A 21682-nucleotide genomic window follows, 5' to 3' on the forward strand; every position below is an offset into this window, starting at 1 on the left:
GATTTTTTTTTCACCAAAAAATCTGAATTGTGCATTAAAACCTGCATAATGAAATTAGCCTAAGTGTCATCTGGCAAATTTTGCCATTTAGGTCCAGCTGGGATCTTTTACATCCATTCAAAAGTGAGATATTTTGCCGGATGACACTAAGGCTAGGTTCATACTGCAGGTCTTAATGCACCATTCCGATTTTTTGTCGTATCTGTTTATTGGCGTACCCGTTCAGACTGAGTCCATTGAGCCCATTCAAGTATTACGCATGCGCACTAATGCGCAGTCCAACACGCGCTGAGCAAACTGACCCGCATGCGCAGAAGCATCAAAACAATTAACTACACATGCTGGCGGTATGCCAATCCAGGTTGATCATATTTTGATTTCCAAAAAGAGGACACAAATAACAGACCATAATAATCCCCATTTAGTCTTACATTCAAAGTTTATATGGACTGATAGAACACGCATGCACTGTGCGTGCATGACTCATGCCTTGCCGTGTGTGCGTCAGTTTGCCCCGATTCTGACCGCCGCCACATTCTGGAAAAATGTGGCTTAGATCGGATTTAAGCCACATACGAAAGTGACCTAGATCGGATTTGAAATGGTCCACTTGGGGAAGTTAATACCTCATTCAAGTCGGAAAAACTCGAAAAAATTGGATTTGTGCATTAAGACCTGCGGTATGAACCTAGCCTAAATGACATCTGTCCATAGACTTCATAACCTAATGGCATGACATGGGAAACAGGGTCGATTCGTAGGGGGCCTATTTTCAAAAACTTCAAATTCAAATATTTACAAAACCAAAGCTGCTACCGACCCAAAACCAAAACAGGCACCTACCTTAGCCATATATGAGTCACCATGAGCAGCGGCATAAAAAAATTCAAAGTCGTTCCCTTATATAATCCTGATTAATTATTTTCTATATAAGTATAATACAACTTAAAATAGCTATAAAAGTCTCAGATTGTACACTAGATGCACAAAAATCCCCAAATGCAGAGATAATCACCTATTTTTTCAGGATCAATAGCAATATTTAACATATATGTTTTTGACCAAAATAGCAACTTACTTTTTTTTTTTTAATTACTGCAAGTTTTCAACAGCTAATAAACCACTCAGTTTAACATCAGAAACTTAATACTTGAGGAAAACATGCAGAATCAATCATAAATAATATGTAAATAGATCATTAATAAATTGTATATACAATCACAACTTTTTATAGAATAGAATATCTCTTTATTATCATTATATACTATGTACTGTTAGCGAATGAGGATAACAGCCGCCTGGCGTAAACAGAGCTTTTCTGGCGAAAATTCTTGTGAATAAATGCTTAAATCCCTGAATCCTTCATTGATACGGACGTAAAACAGTCTCGATTCTTGGTTAAAAGCAAATAAACCGTACAGTTAGCGTTTACTTTACGTATATTGACGAAGTACCATGCTATTATGTTAGCGAATTAGGCTAACAGCCGCCTGATGTAAAAGGAGCTTTTCTGGCAAAAAATTCATGTGAATAAATGCTTACATCCATGAATTCTTCATAGATATGGACGTAAAACAGTCTCAATTCTTAGTTGAAACGAAGAAACCGTACAGTAAGCATTTATTTTGCGTAAATATTGCCAACTATGAGGTTAGTTGATGTGTAAACAAAAAAGAAAATTCCTGCGAATAAATGCTTCAATCACGCATGCATGATACGAAAAATTTAATATTTACCTTGAATCCTTGAACAATTCGCTCCTTAGACAATCGTTCCTGTTTGTATGCGGTACAGCTTTCGTAGTTAAATCCAATCGTAAGTAAATCCAAGCTTAAATCCGACATGAGCGTGCGCTGTCTTTAGCTATTACTAAATGAAGCTTGGCCCCCTCTGATAAGGCGTGTCTCACAGAATGCCGAAGTGTCAGGTCAATAGATTTTTGAAGTCTATGATCTGTCATAAGCATTCATTATTGCTGATGACAGTGTCATGTCATAATTACAGATGCACCGATACCAGTATCGGCAGGAGGGGCCGATCCGGACCGAAATCGTGGTATCGGTATCGGCGAGTACCAACAAAAAGGGCGCCCGTACCATTGACCGGTCCAGTGTTACACTTGACCGCAGCCTTTTTTTCTCCTGACGTTCACTACACTCTCTGTTGTGTGATGACACGTGATCACGTTGCATGCCAAGCAGCTATCACTATTAGCCTGCTCCAGACTAATGAGAGTGGGACAATAGCTGCTCTGAAGCAATGGCGGGGCAGCTTTTTTATATGTAGGGGAAAAAAACTACGAGATGAAAATGTCGGCGGTCAGGACATATTTCAATAACTGCATGCAAAATTTGCGGCCTGACAGTTTCGAGAGGTAGAGTTAAATAGGCCAGTTTCAATACCTCGAACATGATCAAACGAAACGTAGAGGAACACAAAGAGTTTGAGGCTACATCTGCAGCAACTGATACCGAGAGAAAGGTCAGCTCACTTCGTCTACTTTACTTTTATTGTCTTTTACTGAAAGAAATGCCGCCGTAATTTGAGACCTTTTTCAAAAGTAGGGTACCACCTCTCAGAAATGGAAATAATGGAGGCCCCCCTCGTGCCCAAAGCCGTACAGGCGACGAAAAAAGGACATCCCCAAAACCCCTAAAATGCATAGAAATGTATGTATTTATATATATTCCGTATTGGTTCAATACAGAACGATTCCTTATTTCAAAGGACTGGTGGCAAGCCTATTCAAAAAAGTGCTTTAGAAGTAAGCTAAGCTAAGTGGCTAAGTGTGTGTTGCTCCTGGTCCACAGAGAGGGAGGCTAATAGGGAGACAGGATGCTGTTGTCAATTATCATTACTTATAATTTCATGAAAAATGCACTGTTTGGCCTTTGGGAGCCAAAATTCGGGGTTTAAAAAAGTTGGTCTACTATTATACATGTTTTAATTTCATGAATCTAGCATTATTTCGGCCTTTGAGAGTCAAAGGTTTATTTAACTAGTGTCATCCGTACGAGGTATACAATCAAAAGTTCTGCTGGATTCACTTTGTATATTATTTCAAACAAAGTGGTATCGGTATAGGGGCCAAAAAATGGTATCAGTGCAACTCTAGTCATAATTATGACGGTCTTATGACGCCGCTATCAAATAAAGTGTTACCGGTTAATATTTTCTGGTGTAAATATACCATAATACAATGAGGACAGCTGCGGCTTATAGTCTGGTAAGGCTCATCTATGAACAAATGTTGTTTTCGTGTCAAATTTGGTGAGTGGCAGCTTATAGTCAGGTGCGCTTTATAGCCCGAAAATTACGGTAGATGAAGGTTTCCAACTCCGGTATTTCGATGAACATTGACAGACGAGCACATATTGTAGCATCTACAAGGACAACGCCAACTTGGTGATTATCGTATTTTTCGGACTATAAGTCACACCGGAGTATAAGTCGCACCAGCCAAAAAAAGCGCAATGAAAGGGAAAAAAACATATAAGTCGCAACGGAGTACAAGTCGCATTTTTGGGGGGAAATTTATTTGATAGAATCCAGCACCAAGAACAGACATGTCATCTTGAAAGGCAATTTCAAATACAATAGAGAAAAACAGGATGAATAGGTGTACGGTATGCTAACATTACATGACGCTAGAAGTTATATCGGGCCTAAAAAATCCAGCCCGGCCCGCAGGTATTAAAGCCCGATGCGGCCTGAGCCCAATCAATTAACTTGATTTGCTTGCCAGAGCCCGAAAAAACCCAAATTTTGTTTTATTTGTAGGCACGAGCCTGAATAAAAAAAACCGAAATTTTATGTTTTATCTGTGAGGACTCAGGAGAAGGGGGAAATGTGGGGATGCGATGCGTGGTTGCGTTTTGTGTGATCACATTTGTGACAATGCCGGTGCATATGTGCTTAATGATAACAAATTGAAGCCTGTTTTTTGTAACGAATTCTCCCAGTTAAACAAGACTGTAAGATATATATTATATAAACATGTATACCTTTCATATTTGCGTGTTTGTTCTAACAGGTGGATAGTGGATTTGACATTTATTTAAATTTCCTCGAGTTGGCAGAAAAAAAAAGTTGTCACAATGTTTAAAAAGTCTACATATTTTTATGATCATTATAAAAGCATTTACACAAGGAAGTAACGCTGGAAAAGTTTGTTAAATATATTTCTCGTATGAGCGCCACATTCGTTTACATTTAGCGAGGCTGACACAGGTTTTCGTATAGCATCTTCAACAATCAATTTGAATCCTTTCCATATTCCACTCCTACCGCAGTTGTTTGCTTTTCAATTCCCCTGTATTTAGTTTGTTTTTCACTCCTAGCTGCTCCATATCAAGAAGGAAATACCAGGATGCTCGCGGAGGGCGCCAGTGCGGGAGGGGAAGATTGAAAAGAGAGTGGGGCCAGTTCACGTGCGCAGGCATGCACAGCGCCTTCTCTGTTTTATCCAAATTATTTCATTTAACATCCATACATCGTTTTAGTATCAATATATGAATACTGTATATATATATATATATTTTTTTAAACGCGAGAGAGAAGTAGGCCCGACCCAACCGTAAATAATCACATAAGTCGCTCCAGAGTTGCCAAACTATGAAAAAAACTGACTTATAGTCCGAAAAATACGGTATACACATTCAGCATGAAAACTACATTACAGTATTTTCAATTATTTATACCCACCTGGACACCACGAACTGTATGTAAAAAAAAAAAATTGTCCGGGAGTTTAAGAGGATGCTCACCGTTAGCGTTAGCCTATTGCTAACACTAATGCTATGCTAACGCTGCGAGTTACTTTTAGTGCGTGACGATCACCTACCGTTTTTGGAAGCCTTCATAGACACTGGAGACGATACACTGGTGAGATGGGAAGAGGACGAGGGGCGCAGCACATCACGAGCAACACAACCAGACACTGCTAAGATGCATACTAACTACACATAAAATGTCACACATTGTGAACACGTGACGGCGCATTTTCGTCTCCCTCTCTTCTCATCGGACGAAAACTGGCATGCGACTCGTTATGTTTTAGTTTCCCAAAACACGTTTTGGCTCGTTATCGCCTCGTCATCGTGATGAAAAAAGGTGTTCTTTGGCGAAATATTTTCGTTGTCATCATCGTTGACGAAAACAGCACTGTGCTCAATGCGACTGAAAAGGTGCCAAAATTAAAGTTTTTCAAGTCCTGTTAAAAGAAGACATAAAAAGACAATAAAGGAAGGAGGAAAAAAAGCGGATGACTTTCCAGGCAATATCAATCACGGCCAATTTGAGGCAGGCCGCCGACATGAAATATGATTTCATAAGACAAATGCGGTGTCATTCTTAATGTGCTTAACCTTTACTGTCAATGAAAAAGTATTGATTTTTTTTTTCTTTTTTCGCCGTCATTTGATTTGAGAAAGTGCAATAATATGCGGCGGTAGAACTGAGATAACCCAATGAGCTCAATGAGTACAACGTTTGGGTTCCGATACGGTGGACCGAGCTGGAAAACGAAAAATCCTACTTTCTGTTTTTTTATGTTGTAAGTATGTTTTTGTAATTCAGTATTAAGTCCAATGTTGTTTTCGTTTTCAGCCACTGAACCCTCTGGCCAGTCAGGTGGCGGCGGCCGCCGCCATGGGGTCTCTAGCCGCCGGCTCGCAGGTGTTCGGCAACGCCCTGACCAACCTGCAGGGCGGCGGAAGTGGAGGGCAGCTGGTGACCAACGCGCAAGGACAGGTGAGCCTTCTGCTGCTCCTTCTTATTAGCAACCAGTGAACTGAAATGAGTTTATCTCGAGTAGACGTTCGATCCATTTGAACTGGAAGGGTTGGACCCCTTCCAGTTCAAATGGATCGGACCTTGCTTCAGCGAAGAAGCTAAGAGTTACGCAGCTCTTATCTGATCAGAAAGACAAAACAACAGAGAAATAAATGTACCAAGTGTAATGAACAACCTTATGGGAACAAGTATCTCTACATTCTTCAAACCTTTTCGTCGGTAGCAATTACACACGGAATCCGCGTTTAACTGTCCCGAACGGGTCGCGCTCGTCCAAGCTCTTGACGCTAAACGCGGCTAATGAGACAGTATGGAGCGGGGTGGCTTCTGGAAGGTGCCCCCGGCTCTGGACGGTGCGCGGACGGCGACTCCACGCGCTGTGGGCTTTGGTAGCATCTCGGCCGGCGTGACAGCGGCTGACATAATCAGGTCACCGAGACGGTCAAAGCCGCGGGCTACGGCCTTTGCTCCCCAGACTCATTATTCGCTAGCATTATTCAAACGGAGGGGACCGCCTAAATGTGTCCCACCCTGAAAAAATAAAAGATCACTCGGCGTCTACTTGAAAGCAGGCTAGACAAGGGATAGAACCATGAAAAACAAAATGAATCCAAACTAAAACCTGACCCTTCTCATTTGGATCAGCATCAAATTACAAACCTTGTAAAAATCAACAAATCTCAGCGGTAACTTGAATTGTACTTTATTTATTTTATAGTGCAGTGGAAAATACCAGTTCCTACTTGCCAAAAACATTTATCGCATTTTTCGGACTATAAGTCGCAGGGGTTTTTTTCATAGTTTGGCCGAAGATGTGACTTATGCTCCGGAGCGACTTATGTGTGAAATTTTTAACTCATTCACTCCCAGCCATTTTCACCGGAGCAAGGCCCTTTGCTCCCGGCTGTTTTACTGGATTTTGACTGATTTTGCAAGGCCCACAGAAAATTCTGTTCTATATAGCTGTGCTATATAGATACAGTGGGGGGAACAAGTATTTGATACACTGCCAATGGGTTTTCCCATTGACTGTGTATCAAATACTTGTTCTCCCCACTATATATATATATATATATATATATCTGTGCTATATAAACACAGAACCCATCAAAAGAAAGATTAGACTCTCTTCTTTCAGCAGAAAAAAAAGTTAGTTAATATATGTTTCCATTCTTTAGAAATCAGCATTAGAAAATAGCTTAGTTTGAGCAATTTTCCAATTTCTGATGAAAAACAGGCCCGGATCTAGGTTTACCCACCAGGGTGGGCACTAAGAAAACTTGAGGGGGCACCCCCAATGCAGACCTTTTTTTTACCGTCTGCATTTCTCCAGGCTTGGGACCGGCGCAAGTAGGACACTGGCTTGTGTCCCGTTGAGGCTGCATTAATTTTTGGGGGGTTTGTTTTTTTTTCATTCATCTATCTACTTATTCTCGCTGTCGGCGTGATGTCACAATGACGTCATCTCGCATAGCAACGTGTCGCCATTTTGAGATGGGGGCACACACACAGGTAAACATCCGTAGACAAACGTCTGAAATTCATATATTTCAGCTGTGTTTTGCGTCTTTTTTTCATTAAAAACGTCTTAAACATGACTTATCACGAGTCACTGCCGACAGACGCGAGGAGGCGATACAACTTAAAATTAGCGTGTATTGGCCTGCAAATCTGCCCATACAAAGTCGCAGCTGATAGCTGGATAAACAATCCAAAGAAATTGCCTGCAGTGGAGTTCGGTAACATCTACAACTACCTCATAAAGTCACCCAGTAAGTTGACCTTTACCAATTACGTGGAATATGTACTGTGCGGAACTAAGAAAACTGGTAGTATATACGGAGTGATCATTTCTGCCGTAACCGGTAATTCGCCTCCAAGCGTTATTTAGCTGTGAACACGTCACGGCAAAATCAACGACTCTACAGACGTGGCTATGTCTAAGCAGGTTTATTAACACTCAAAAGGGTGAAACTAAAAAAAACAGACAAAACAACACAATCAAATTATGCACAATATATCAAATCGCATATGTACTGCCCTATCTGTAGCAAACTGCATATGAAAATATGAATAAACAATTAGCAGAGCACCCGAGACGCCATTTTGCCGACCCTCTAACTCATGGGTAATTAACATATCACAAGTTTCATGCTAAGTGAATCTGTCACACTTTTTTTGCACTGAAGTACACACAATTCACATATTTACGTTTTCAAACACATTTAAACAATACATACCGGCGATGCAACCTCAAATTCAAGGCAAAGTGGTCACAGAGATGGTGCGAACTGACTGCGGCCGTCTTCGTGTGATTCCCTACTGAACAACTACTGAACATCCGTGTGACAGTTTTTCAAATAAAGTGCACATGGGATGCAGTAAATAAAGGCGTCCACTAGATGATGCTAATAAGACGTAAAAGCAATAAAACTCAGGTATTCAATCACAAAACCCATCAATCTTTTATGCAAAACAGAACACCAACATTTTGATTGGGTGGGCACGACTCACGTCTGGGTGGGCCGTGCCCACCCCGGCCCACCCATAGATCCGGCCCCGATGAAAAATCGGAGGAATTGAGCTTTTTGTGAAAGCATACATTTCAAACATAACTTTGACTTTAACACAGCTATTTTTCGCTTTTGTGACATCCCAAACATCTGAATAATGTTTTCGTTCTACAAAATAACATAAACGGCAAGACAAATAGAGCTTTTGATCGAAAAGTAACAATTTATTTAAACATAACTAAACTGTTGAACAATTGCGCACAACGAGGAAGGCTCTCGGCTGCTCCAGTGGCTAATCTGATGAGTCCGGATCAAGATCGGTCTCACTTTTTTCATCATCTTCATCGTTGGTTTCCAGTGTTGTCAGTAACGCGTTAGATAGTAACTTAGTAGTTTAAAACCCCTCTTAATGTTTTCGTTTTAATAAAATTTGTAAAATTTTCAATCAAAAAATAAACTAGTAGCCCGCCATTGTTGATGCCAATAATTACTTACACAATGCTCATGGGTGCTGAAGCCTATAAAATCAGTCACACCCAAGCGCCAGCAGAGGGCGACAAAACTCTGAAAAACACAACAAGTACACATTTCACTGTGCTGTCATTTTAATCTGAGCGGGGCATGTGCGTTAATTGCGTCAAATATTTTAACGTAATTAATTTAAAAAATTAATTACCGCCCGTTAATGCAATAATTTTGACAGCCCTAATTTATAAATGTTCATTCGCCCCTCCCAGTGAAAATAGATGTGACTTCTAGCGCCATCTATGGCAGACAAAGAAAGACAATAAAGTTTTCATCTGAAAAGCATTCAGACAATGTCCAAAAACATTACTTTTAAAACATTAATATTGCGGATTTTCCTTATTTTCTTCTATTTACAAGGATCACGTGGCATTAGCACACCAACAACGACAAAAACAAACGGGAGCATCCCCGCCGGACGTCATGAAGACGAAGAAACAACTTAGCAATACACGTCTCTATGACTAATGTATTAAGCGACGTTATTTAAATATGAGCTCTCTAAACGAGTGTCATCATAAGAATATTCCAAAGCGAGCTGTCACTCGCTCGCTCTTTTTATTACGCATACAGAACAAGCACTTAGCGCCGCGACGCCCATGAATAATTGAGCGGAACAAGTTCCCCCCGCCGCGCCCGCATGCAAAACGGATGGGGTTCGCCGGGGGGGAGCGCGGCAATAAAATATGCTAAGTGGCAGGGAAAGAACACCGACCGGGGAGAGATAAATTATCCGCGCCCTAATGCGAAGCAACGTAAGCAAATGAGCCGTGGCGAGGGTGAATTACAGATCGGCGGCCCGACGGTCCCGCCGATTATGTCAAAGGGAGGGAAAGGGGGTGGGACGCATCAGTGCTACACTCTGATGTAGTGGAAGTCTATTGGAATACAATTATCGGAGCATGTTACGATATAGTGCACCTTGGTTCAAATGGATTGGATGTCTATCACTGTCAATGGAAGCAGATTTGTCAATAGTTCTTATAATTAGAGGTCGACTGATATATCAGCGGGCCGATATATCGGGACGATATATGGACTTTTTTCAAGATATTAGACAATGTAATAGGATAACTTTTGTTCACTGTTTAGGTGATGATCTTTTTTTGTAACTGTCAACCAATACATTGGTCAGCCGATATATCGGGGGCGATACATGGCCTTTTTTTTTCCAAGATCGGTCGATATAATAGGATATTTGTTGTGTTCGCTGTTTAGGTAATGATCTTTTTTATAACTGTCAACCAATACATTGGTCGGCCGATATATCGGCCCAATATATGGACTTTTTTCAAAATATCAGACAATGTGATAACTTATGTTAACTATTTAGGTGATGATTTTTTTTTTTTTTACAACTGTCAATGATATATATTGGTCAGCCGATATATCGGGCCGATATATGGACTTTTTTTTTTTTTCTCAAGCTTGGTCGATATGAGCCGATATAGTAGGATGTTTGTTGTGTTCGCTGTAGGGGTGATTATCTTTTTCATAACTGTCAACTAATATATTAGTCGGCCGATATATCGGGCCGATATATGGACTTTTTTTCAAGATACAGTATCAGACAATGTAATAGGATAACTTATGTTCACTGTTTAGGTGATGATCTTTTTTTATATAACTGTCAATCAATATATTGGTCAGCCGATATATCGGGCCGATATATGGACTCTGTTTTTCCAAGATCGGTTGATATCAGCCGATTTAATAGGATATTTGTTGTGTTCGCTCTTTATGTGATCTTTTTCATAACTGTCAACTAATATATTGGTCGGCAGATATATGGACTTTTTTCAAGATATCAGACAATGTAATAGGATAACTTATGTTCACTGTCAATCAATATATTGGTCAGCCGATATATCGGGCCGATATATGGACTTTTTTTTTTCCAAGATCGGTTGATATCAGCCGATTTAATAGGATATTTGTTGTGTTCGCTCTTTATGTGATCTTTTTCATAACTGTCAACTAATATATTGGTCGGCAGATATATGGACTTTTTTCAAGATATCAGACAATGTAATAGGATAACTTATGTTCACTGTTTAGGTGATTTTTTTTTTTTGTAACTGACAACCAACATATTGGTCAGCCGATATATGGACTTTTTTTTTATTTCAGGTCGGTCGATATCAGCCGATATAAAAGGATATTTGTTGTGTTCACTGTTTAGGTGATGATCTCTTTTTCATAACTGTCAACCAATATATTGGTCAGCCGATATATCGGGGCCGATATATGGACTTTTTTTTTTTTTTAAGATCGGCCGATATAATAGGATATTTGTTGTGTTCAGTGTTTATGTTATGATCTTTTTCATAACTGACAATGAATACATTGGTCAGCCAATATATCGGGCCGATATCTGGACTTTTTTCAAGATATCAGATATAATAGGATAACCTATGTTCACTGTCTAGGTCATGATCTTTTTTTTTTATAAGTGTCATTCAATATATTGGTCAGCTGATATATCGGGGCGATATATGGAGTTTTTTTGTTTTGTTTTTTTGTTGTTGTTTTTTTTTGTTTTTCAAAATTGGTCGATATCAGCCGATACAGTATAATAGGATATTTGTTGTGTTCGTTGTGTAGGTGATGATCTTTTTCATAACTGTCAACTAATATATTGGTTGGCCAATATATCGGGCCGATATATGGACTTTTTTCAAGATATCAGACAATGTAATAGGACAACTTATGTTCACTGTTTAGGTGATGATCTTTTTTTATAACTGTCAACCAATATATTGGTCGGCCGATATATCCGGGCTGATATATGGACTTTTTTTTTTTTTTTTTCAAGATCGGCCTCTATAATAGGATATTTGTTGTGTTCACTGTGTAGGTGATGATCTTTTTCATATCTGTCAACCGATATATTGGGCTAATATATGGGCTTTTCAAGATCAGACGATATAATAGGATAATTGTTATGTTCGCTGTTAGGATGATTATCTTTGTTAATAGTGGTTTTAGGCCACCTTGTGGCCAGTTTTACAAAAGGAGAAGAAAAATTGAACTTTGAATATACATAATGAATATTTTCATTGCTTTTCATAAACAACATGCTTTAGAAATGTATATATTTCGGCTAACAAAATCGGCTTTAGACATTTGTAAACGGCTGAATTTTATCTGTTTTTTAAATCTGTATCGGCATCAACCTTTGAAAATCTCTTATCAGTCGACCTCTACCTTTTACACTCCAAAAAAATCTGACCAAGACGATGTAGGATGGGCCTGCGACTTATACTCAGGTGCTACGTTTTTTTTTTTTATTCTGACACTCAGACAGTCTGATACTGTTAACTGTTAATATGCTGTATTAAGATGCCTATTTAGCCTGGTTTTCTCCATTTACTATTATTAACTTAATGGTATGTTTGTTCTTGGTTTTTGATAAATTAAGGAATTGCAAACCAAAAATGCGTCTTATACTCAGGTGCGATTTACAGTATAGTCTGAAAAATTTGGTATAAATTTCCAATAAGTCTGTGTGTGAAAGGACCAACCCACAAAAAGAAAGCAAAACATGCATTAGTGGCTTTGAAGGCTTAAGGACGTCATACCGCAAAGGTCAACACTGAATACCTGCATGTGTATTTGTGTGTATCGGTGCACACCACTGACTGTGTTAGTGTGAGCGTGTGCATGCGTGACAATGAGTGTCTGAGTGTGTTTAAGTGTCTTTGTGTGTCTCTACTGAGAGGAAAAAAAAAAAAAACAATAAGTGGGCTTTTCGGGGGGAGACAGTACTTGTAATCAGGAAGGGCAAATCTGAGCGTGTCGGTCCAAAGCGGACGACCTTATTACGAAGGGGAGAAAGAAGATCACGCACTGGGAATGCAGCACTCAAACATGTTTGAGTGCTGGGAATCTTCAAACTTTCTACTTTTTGGGACTTTCAGGATCAAGCTTGCTTTTAGGGGTGGTATATTTGGAAACTTAAGTGCCAAAATGGGCCTTAGTGCTTCGCTGGGATACAGCGGAGATGTAAAATGAGCATTCAGTCAACTTTCAGGTTAAGTAAATATACTGTTTTTATGAGATAAGGGGTGTCAAAGCAAATCTCGTTACTCAGGAATCCCGCTGAACCACGCAGATTTGAAAGTTTTCGCTCAATTTCGCTAGCTTGGCACTTCCTAGCACCAATCAGATTTAATGTCGAAGTCTTTTACTACACAAATCACAAGCTTTTTCCTATAGTCAAAAGACCAAGATTCCTTAATTAAAATTAGGGATGTCCGGATCGCATATTTTTGCACCCGAGTCCGGGTCAACTTAATTTTGAGGATCTGCCTATAGAAGTTTGTTTTTTGTTGTTTTTATTTGAACAAAAGTTCCAAACATGTTTCACTACTATACTCTTTAGGGTACTTCCTCTTTTTCCAGGAGTATAAATCGCATATATTTTTGTATCTTTTGGCAATGCCATTGTATTTCTGGATTATTTTGTTACTTTTTAGCCCTTAAAAAGTCAATCGCTGGCACAGTCCAATATCTCTGTGCACACATCAACTATATGTAAAACTATGGCCAAGAATGGTGTTATGGGAGGACTCCACGGAGGAAGCCACTGATGTCTAAAAATACATTGTTGTTCGTTTAATGTTCGCAAAAAGTTTTGGCAAAATATTTTGTGGACTGATGAAACCAAAGTTGAATTGTTTGGGAGTAACACACAACGTCATGTGTGGAGAAAAACATGGAACAGCTCACCAACATCAATACCTCATCCCCATCGTGAAGCATGGTGGAGGGAGCATCATGATTTGGGGCTGTTTTGCTGCCTCAGGGCCTAGGCAACTTGCAATCATTAATGGAAGAATGAATTCAAAGGTTTATAAAGGTGTTTTGCAGGAAACCCTGAGGCCGTCTGTCAGATAGTTGAAGCTAAAAAAAAAAAAATGATGCTGCTACAAGACAATGATCCAAACACAGAAGTAAATCAACTTCAGAATGGTTTCAGAAGAACAAAATACACGCTCTGGAGTGGCCAAGTCAAAGTCCAGACTTGAACCCCATTGAGATGTTGTGGCATGACTTAAAGACAGCGATTCATGCCAGACACCCCAGGAATCTGACTGAACTATAGCAGTTTTGTAGAGAAGAATGGGCCAAGATTAGTCCTGATCGATATGACAGACTGATCTGCAGCTAAAGGAAGTGTCTGGTTGAAGTTATTGCTGCCAAAGGGGGGGGGGGGGGGGGGGGGGGGCACAAAATATTAAATGTGATAGTTCACTTACTTATTTTTCCCTCCTTCTGTCATTGTTTGCATACTATCCTCATTAAAATATGAAAACATAAATGTTTGGGTGGTTTTAGTTAAAGTAGTTTTTTTTATCTGTGTGATTTTGACAAAGGTCAGATCAGACTTGATGATGATTTTATGCATAAATGTGAGAAATTCGAAAAGGTTCAAATACTTTTTCATACCACTGTATATATTACCAAGGCTCCACATTTACTTTTTGCATTGGTTGCACTGCTGCGCCTAACTTTTTTCTTAAGGTGCACCAGCACAAAATGTAGCATCACCTTTAACGCCATACTTTAGTCACTCTCCATAACATTCATATTATTCATATCAGTCCACTCCAATTCAGTCACAGTTTGACGTTCACGCTGCCCGAGAACAGCCTCTATGTTAACGAAGATTGACTAAACGATGATTAACACATTTGTGCCTTTGATCGTAGAGGAACCGAGCCTTCACTCGCCAGATCAAAGCTACAAACCTGTTAGTCATAGTTAATTTTAAGTACCAAACGCCTGCTGCTCTGGTGACCAAGAAAAGCAGCAGGAGGGAGAGTGAGAGGCTGTACGAGCATGAAGCAGAAAAATAAAAATACACAGGTAGTCCCAGGGTTACATTCAAGTTCCATTCCTACGTTGGCAAAATAAACCAAATTTCCGCGTATGTCGAAATTAATCCTTTAAATACCACAAAATAACCGTCCAAAAGTATTGTATTTTGTTTAATGATGGCGAATACAATGCCGCGTTGGGTCTGGCTGGACTCTCGCCTTGTATGACTGAGAAGCAGACTCAGACGTCTGACATAAATAAAGGACAGCTGCGCTGTGTTTTGGCCCACATAAGGCTGTAAGTTGTTTCAGCTAATACATGTTTGTGTATGCATTTCTAATTAAGTTTACAGCTACAGTTTGTGAAGCTGCGTGTGAGCGATTTGCTATGAGAATTTTTAATATGTTAGCATTTGTTGCATTTAAGCTAGCGAACTTTTGCGATGCAAATAGGCTAATTTAATCTACTAAATTTACATATTGTTTAGACTAGATGGACGTTTGCACACCAGTTGTTTTGTGTAAAAAATGTAAAAATGCGTGTCGTTTTGAACATATGTGTATTACAGCTGTACAAATTGTCAAAAGTGAAGTAAAAAGTAAAAAGCTTGGAAAAGCACAATTGCTTTGTTTGTTGTTTGTAAAGCTGAACAACTTCACGTTTGATAAGGACAAAACACATAAAGTAAAAAATAAGATACTGTGAACTACAGTAAGTTCATGTGTTTATGTGAAAAGAAAAAAAAAAAGACTGGAGACAAAATGGCGGACGAGCACTGGTATCGTAAAGTCGACATTGCGTAAGTCGAGTACGTCATAACCCAGGAACTACCAGTATTATTTTAATTAAAAACCCAATCTTTTTCATCCAATTCCAATCCTCTGAAAAATGGTGCGATCGGTCTGATTTTCGATCAAGTCATTGGATCGGGACACCCCTAATTAAAAATTGTATCTGCCCATTGACATAGGCTAGATTAATACTGCAGGTCTTAATGCACAAATCTAACTTTTTTGTCATATCTGGTCTTTTTGCATGCCCATTCAGACCAGTATGCTCAATCGCGTCCCCAAAAGTGTTGCGAATGCGTGGAAGATCAAAAATAGACACGTCACAAAATCGCGCAGAGTAAAGTGACTCACATGCGCAGATGCAGAAAAATATGTCACAAGAAAGAGACGCCAACAAATGCTTAGATAATTAACATGGAGGTCTGTGACGTCACTGTCCATGGATTTATGTTGAATCTCTTGAGCTACAGAAGTTGCCCAAAGCTTGCACATACGTCTCTTTCCCGCGCGAATTCACCCGTTGCTATGCAATACAAATTGACGTCGTCAGCGGTCACCCGAATTCCGATTTGGGAGACTTGAGAGTTCAGACTAGCGTTGCACCCATACCATTTTTTGGGCCCGATACCGATACAGATACCTGGCTGTGCAGTATCGGCCGATACCGATACCATTCCGATACCACTCTGTTAGCAAAAAAAAAAAAAAACATATATATGTGTGTGTGTGTGTATATGTACGTATAAGGGATGCAACGATACAGTTAAGTCATGGTTCGGTACGATTTTCGATACAATTCAATACATTTAATGCTCTGAAACAGAAATACAACTGTTATTATTTTTTTATTTTTTTATTTGCTAACAAGCAAAAATAACATCATATAAACAAGCATTTTAGTGCATAATATTTATGTGCTTACTTCTTACTGATCTGAAGAAATTTTGTATATAAGTGCTGAGAACAACCTTTACTGTTTGTGAAGTGGGGCACACTGTTGATCGCTGCAGCTCTCTTAGCAGCTATATTTACCATACAAGCAAAGATCCTATTTGTGGTCCGAGTCCATCTGTAACATGTACTGAATTAACAGTATTTGCAGCATTATCTATAGTCACTGGTATGGATTGATTTCGCCTGCTTAACTTCCATTCAGTCATGGTGGTTTCTAATTCATCAATGTAGTATATGGACTACGCGTCGCTCTGGGCTCACGCAGCGAATGGCATGGGATCTAATGTAGCACATCTAGGTTGCTATTTGATGATATCTACTGTAGTGTGTGCGCTATTTGATGATATCTAGGGTGTGTGCGCGGGAGTTGGCATGGGATCTAACATTTGGACATCTAGGTTGCTATTTGATGATATCTAGTGTGCGCGCTGCACCGCTTGAGTGTTGTCTGGCCACAGAAGTCACTTCTGCTCATTACTGCACAACACATATGACAATCGACTTTCATAAACAGGACGAGTTTGAAGTACGGCGCTCTTAATTTGCCACTCATTGTTCATCATGAATGAGTTTGCTTAGTCTCCCACGGTTTTAACATTTCTGATCCCATCGGCGCTATAATAGCAGGCGTTAGCTTACGCATGCTAATCGTTTTAGCGTAACATCGCGGATATGCGTTGTAGTCTATCTACATCCTTAAAATTGAAGACGAAGGAGTTAATTTCGTTTGGTAATTTGTCATGAATTGGGATTTGGGAAGTTAGCTCACGTGGGGAGGACAGTACATTTGCGTTCAAGTGATGCCAGTAGATGGTATCGGCGCCCTAAATGTTGGTACTCGTCGATACCAATACCACCAATTCGGGCCGGATCGGCGCCCCCTGCCGATACTGGTATCGGTATCGGTGCAACTTTAGTTCAGACCCCAGCCACATTCTGGAAAAATGTGGCCCAGATCAGATTTAAAACCTCCTATGAAAGTGGCCGAGATCGGATTTAAAATAGTCCACTTCTATGCGACCGTCAAGTTAGTGCCTCACTCTAGTCGGAAAAAACACGAAAAAATCGGATTTGTGCATTGACCTGCGGTATAAACCTAGCCATAATGATAAACACTCCATGTACTCCACTGTTTGTCTTTTTCAAACAGAACAAGGCTGATTCCACTCCTTGTTTTTTTTGTAGATAATTGGAACAATTCCACTGATGCCCAACTCGGCAGGACCCTCCAGCCAATCAGGGGGCAGCAACCCAGCTCTGCAGGTGCCGCCGATTACCCCGCAGCTCCTGACCAACGCTCAAGGCCAGATCATCGCCACGGTGATCGGCAATCAGATCCTGCCTGTCATCAACACCCAGGGAATCACGCTGTCGCCAATCAAGCCCGGACAGCAGGTGCGACACAACACAAACGGGCTAGCGGGAAAAGACAGCAAGTGATACTGACACGGCGTAGCTCAGCCTTCGGCTCGCCGAATGTCACGGGTGGACAAAATAATCATGTAGAGCTTTATTTTTAAACTAAAGACCGAAATTCAGACTTCAAATTCCTGCTTTGAAACATGAGTCTCTGCACTCTGGCTTCCATGATTAATCAACAATTAGCCAATTAACCCACAAATATTTTGATGGTCATTTAATCGTTTAGAGCAGTGGTCTCCAAACTATTCCACATAGGGCCGCAGTGGGTGCAAGATTTTGTTCCAACAAAACAAGACAACACCTTTGCACCAATCTGGTGTTTTACGTGCGTAGAGGAAGAAGCAATTAAAAAAAAAAAAAACCTTACTGTAGCCGACAGCCGCTACAAACTACGCCGACGTTGCGAAATACTAGCCCGCACGATGCTACGTTGGTAGCAGGTAGCGTCTTATGAGTCTCATAGAGATCACGTGTATGTTGAACTAGATGCGAAATGACAAACTCGGCCGCGTCTGGGCAGCGTTTGTAAACAGCCGCCATCTTAAAGCAATAGAGCGCTAAGCGCTAATAAAGAGCGCTAAGCGCTAATAAATAAGATTAACGTTACTGTCACTAGCTCAAGTAACGTTAGCCCTGCGGAGGGCTAGGTTTCTATTAATTATGACCATTTTCAATGCGTGGCTAACGTGTCTTACATACAGGCTTTAACATAACATAGCATTGTGGAGTGATGAGGGTGTAAAATAGAAACTCAATAATGCTAACTATCAATTTTAGCTCAGTAGCCATTGCTGGATAAAACACCAAGTAGCCCTGGTCCCTAATGTGCTCCAATACAGTCTGTATCATACATTTATTTTGAACACTGCAAAAACTCAAAATTCTATCAGGACTTACAGTTTAGACGAACTTAAAACTTAACTAGAACTTAAAAATAGCTTGACACAAATAGAAATTCAATTGAAACACGTGGGAAAAAATCCTAACTTTTAAGTGATGTGTGTTATCAAGCGTAACGGCATTTTTAGGTATATACAGTATATATAGATTTTTTTTTTTATAAGATCTAAAGGTTTTTGAAGTGAAAGCAGTGAATTTGTCTTTTTTTATTGTAGTTACATCTGAGATGCAATTGTTGGCTGTTTTCAACAATATACATCGAAAATAAAGACATTGATTGACTGAAAATGGTTCAAGATTAGATGAAATGTCTTGTTTTCTCATGTATATTTATAATTGCTCTTCACCTAAAAATATATTTGTTTTATCCGATTACTCGATTAATCGATAGATTTTTCAGTCGATTACTCGATTACTAAAATATTCGATAGCTGCAGCCCTAGAATAATCGATTGCTGCAGCCCTAGACGTGACAGAAATTTTCCCACTCAGTCACCAATCAACAGCATTGAAAGTCGTATGTGCTGCTAGCATGAATCGATGTTAAGCTGCTTGCTAATATGTCTGAAATTTCAAAACAATATTGTGTGCACTGCTAGCATGAGGCCTATCTTAAGCTGCTAGCTAAAAATCCCCCAAAGACTCTTTTTCATATCCATACGACTTACATGTTCTTGACAACGTAAACGTTATCGACCGACACGTTAAAAGTTCCCTAAAGTGGCCGTTTAATTGCTGCCGCGAATGATTGCGTTTGTAAATAATGTTTAGCGGCGGCTCTCCACTTCAAAGCTTGGGCGTACACGCGGGGGAATCGTTTACGCTTGTCAGGTCTGCGCAGTCTGGAATATTTCCAGTGAAGCTAGATAATTCTACCGGCCTGTCAGCGGCTCTGACAACCCAGCGCAAGCTCGTACTCGCAAACAAACACATGCCACGGTGAAAATAATTAATCGCAAAAGAGGAGCCGGCTTTTTTAAAGTGACGACGCGCCTGTCTCGGAGTTGTAAAAGCGCATCGGAAAGCGGAATAAAACATAAAACGACATTGTTATCCGATTCATTTTGAGCTGGGAGGAGATGGAGCTGAATGATTGTGTTTCAGTGCCATTGACGGCGAGAGACGTTCAATCATTTTGACTTGGAGATGCTCCCATGGTCAATTAGTCGGGAATGAGGTAATTCGGTGAATGTTTTTTGTTGGTATTTGTCACTGAGTTTTTTATAAGAACAGATTTTTATGAAAAATGAAATATTTTTTGACATCATAGACAACCAAAATAGATGAATTGCAAGTTATTATTATCATTGTTAAATTATAAAATATTGGGGGGGGGAAATCGCTTAATAAGGTTTTTTTTTTGTTTTTTTCTTCAAATAAGGAATAAATGGAATGTTTATTCAAAATCAATCATATTTTTATAAACATTTGTATACTTAAAATATTTTTTAAATAAAGATGTGATCGGGTCCGATCACGTCATTTTCAAAGTATCGGAATCGGCAAAAAAAATCGGACATGCCTTTTTTTAATATATATGTTTTTTTTAATTAAATCGTTTTCTAATTGTATTTAACGTTACAGACAAAATGTCTTACACTCATCCACAGTCTTTAGTTTTGGCTTAAAGTAGGGCTATCAAATTTATTGCGTTAACGGCGGTAATTTTTTTTTTTAATTAATCACGTTAAAATATTTAACGCAATTAACGCATGCGTTCCACGACCCACTCACGCATTGTCGCGTTCAATCTTTAATGGCGCCGTTTTACCTATATATAGAGGTACAAGACAGCGTAAAATGAGTAGAGTGAATTTTGGCAGTCTTTGGAGCCTGTTTTTAACCGGCTAAGGCCTTACAATCCCTCTCTCAATGATTAGAAATATCGTGAGAAGCAATGTAGGGAGGAAAGGTAGTAGTTGATCATTTTCTTAACACCCTATGTTATTTCCCAACGCAGAGAAGATATATCAATTGGTGCCACTACGCACAGTCATGGTTGCACTTCCCATCATGCATTTGGGCAGAACAGTTAAATGGCTACAGTATCATTTACTGAAAGCTCAACAAATGCACTAGATGGCAATATTTAGTCACAATATACAAAGTCACATTTATCCTTTAAGAATTACAAGTCTTTCTATCCGTGGATCCCTCTCACAGAAAGAATGTTAATAATGTAAATGCCATCTTGAGGATTTATTGTCATAAGAAACAAATACAGTACTTATGTACTGTATGTTGAATGTATATATTCATCCGAGTTTTATTCATTTTTTTCTTAATGCATTGCCAAAATGTATATGATCGGGAAAAATTATCGGGAATGATTGGAATTGAATCGGGAGCAAAAAAAAAAAGCAATCAGATTGGGAAATATCGGGATCGGCAGATATTCAAACTAAAACGATCGGGATCGGATCGGGAGCAAAAAAACATGATCAGAACAACCCTAATTTTAAATAAATCAACATATATTTATACATTTGCATCTATTTAACATAAATAAAAATATATTCATTTTTAATACATTGGATATATAATTCTTTTTTAATACCGTATTGGCCCGAATATAAGAGGGCCCTGATTGTTAGACGACGCCCTCTTTTTCAAGACTCAAGTTTGAAAAAAAGACTTTTTGAACACCAAATTAATTTTTATACAGAAAATAGTTACAATACATCCGAAACAAATGACTATAACAATATATTTGAGAGAAAAAGCATGTTATTTTGCCTCATTCAAATCTTAATATCTGAACATTTAAATATGTAAACTAAAGTGCAACCACATTCGTAAATGAAATGCTTCTGGTTTTTTAAATGTAAATAAACCAATCTATTGTGATAAAACAACAAAATTGCAATAACTGCATTAACCATCAAAGTGATCTAACTGTAACTGTAGTCTTGAAACAAATCTGAATAAGGAAAAACATTGCAATAACATAATGCAAACTGG

The 21682-nt window shown here is 39.2% G+C and overlaps 1 protein-coding gene across 9 annotated transcripts in view; it reads left to right on the forward strand.

The window, feature by feature from the left end:
* The window catches only part of pou6f2 (POU class 6 homeobox 2), a 185752-nt gene that overhangs the window by 150877 nt on the left and 13193 nt on the right, over positions 1 to 21682 (forward strand). For all 9 annotated transcript variants that reach the window (XM_057824563.1, XM_057824558.1, XM_057824565.1 and 6 more), the window contains 2 exons: positions 5608 to 5751; positions 17585 to 17794. In XM_057824563.1, coding sequence (XP_057680546.1) covers positions 5608 to 5751; positions 17585 to 17794 — 354 coding nt within the window. The remainder of the gene's footprint in view (positions 1 to 5607; positions 5752 to 17584; positions 17795 to 21682) is intronic.

This window comes from Corythoichthys intestinalis, chromosome 20 (genome assembly GCF_030265065.1).
Source record: "Corythoichthys intestinalis isolate RoL2023-P3 chromosome 20, ASM3026506v1, whole genome shotgun sequence".
NCBI classification, from domain to species: domain Eukaryota; kingdom Metazoa; phylum Chordata; class Actinopteri; order Syngnathiformes; family Syngnathidae; genus Corythoichthys; species Corythoichthys intestinalis.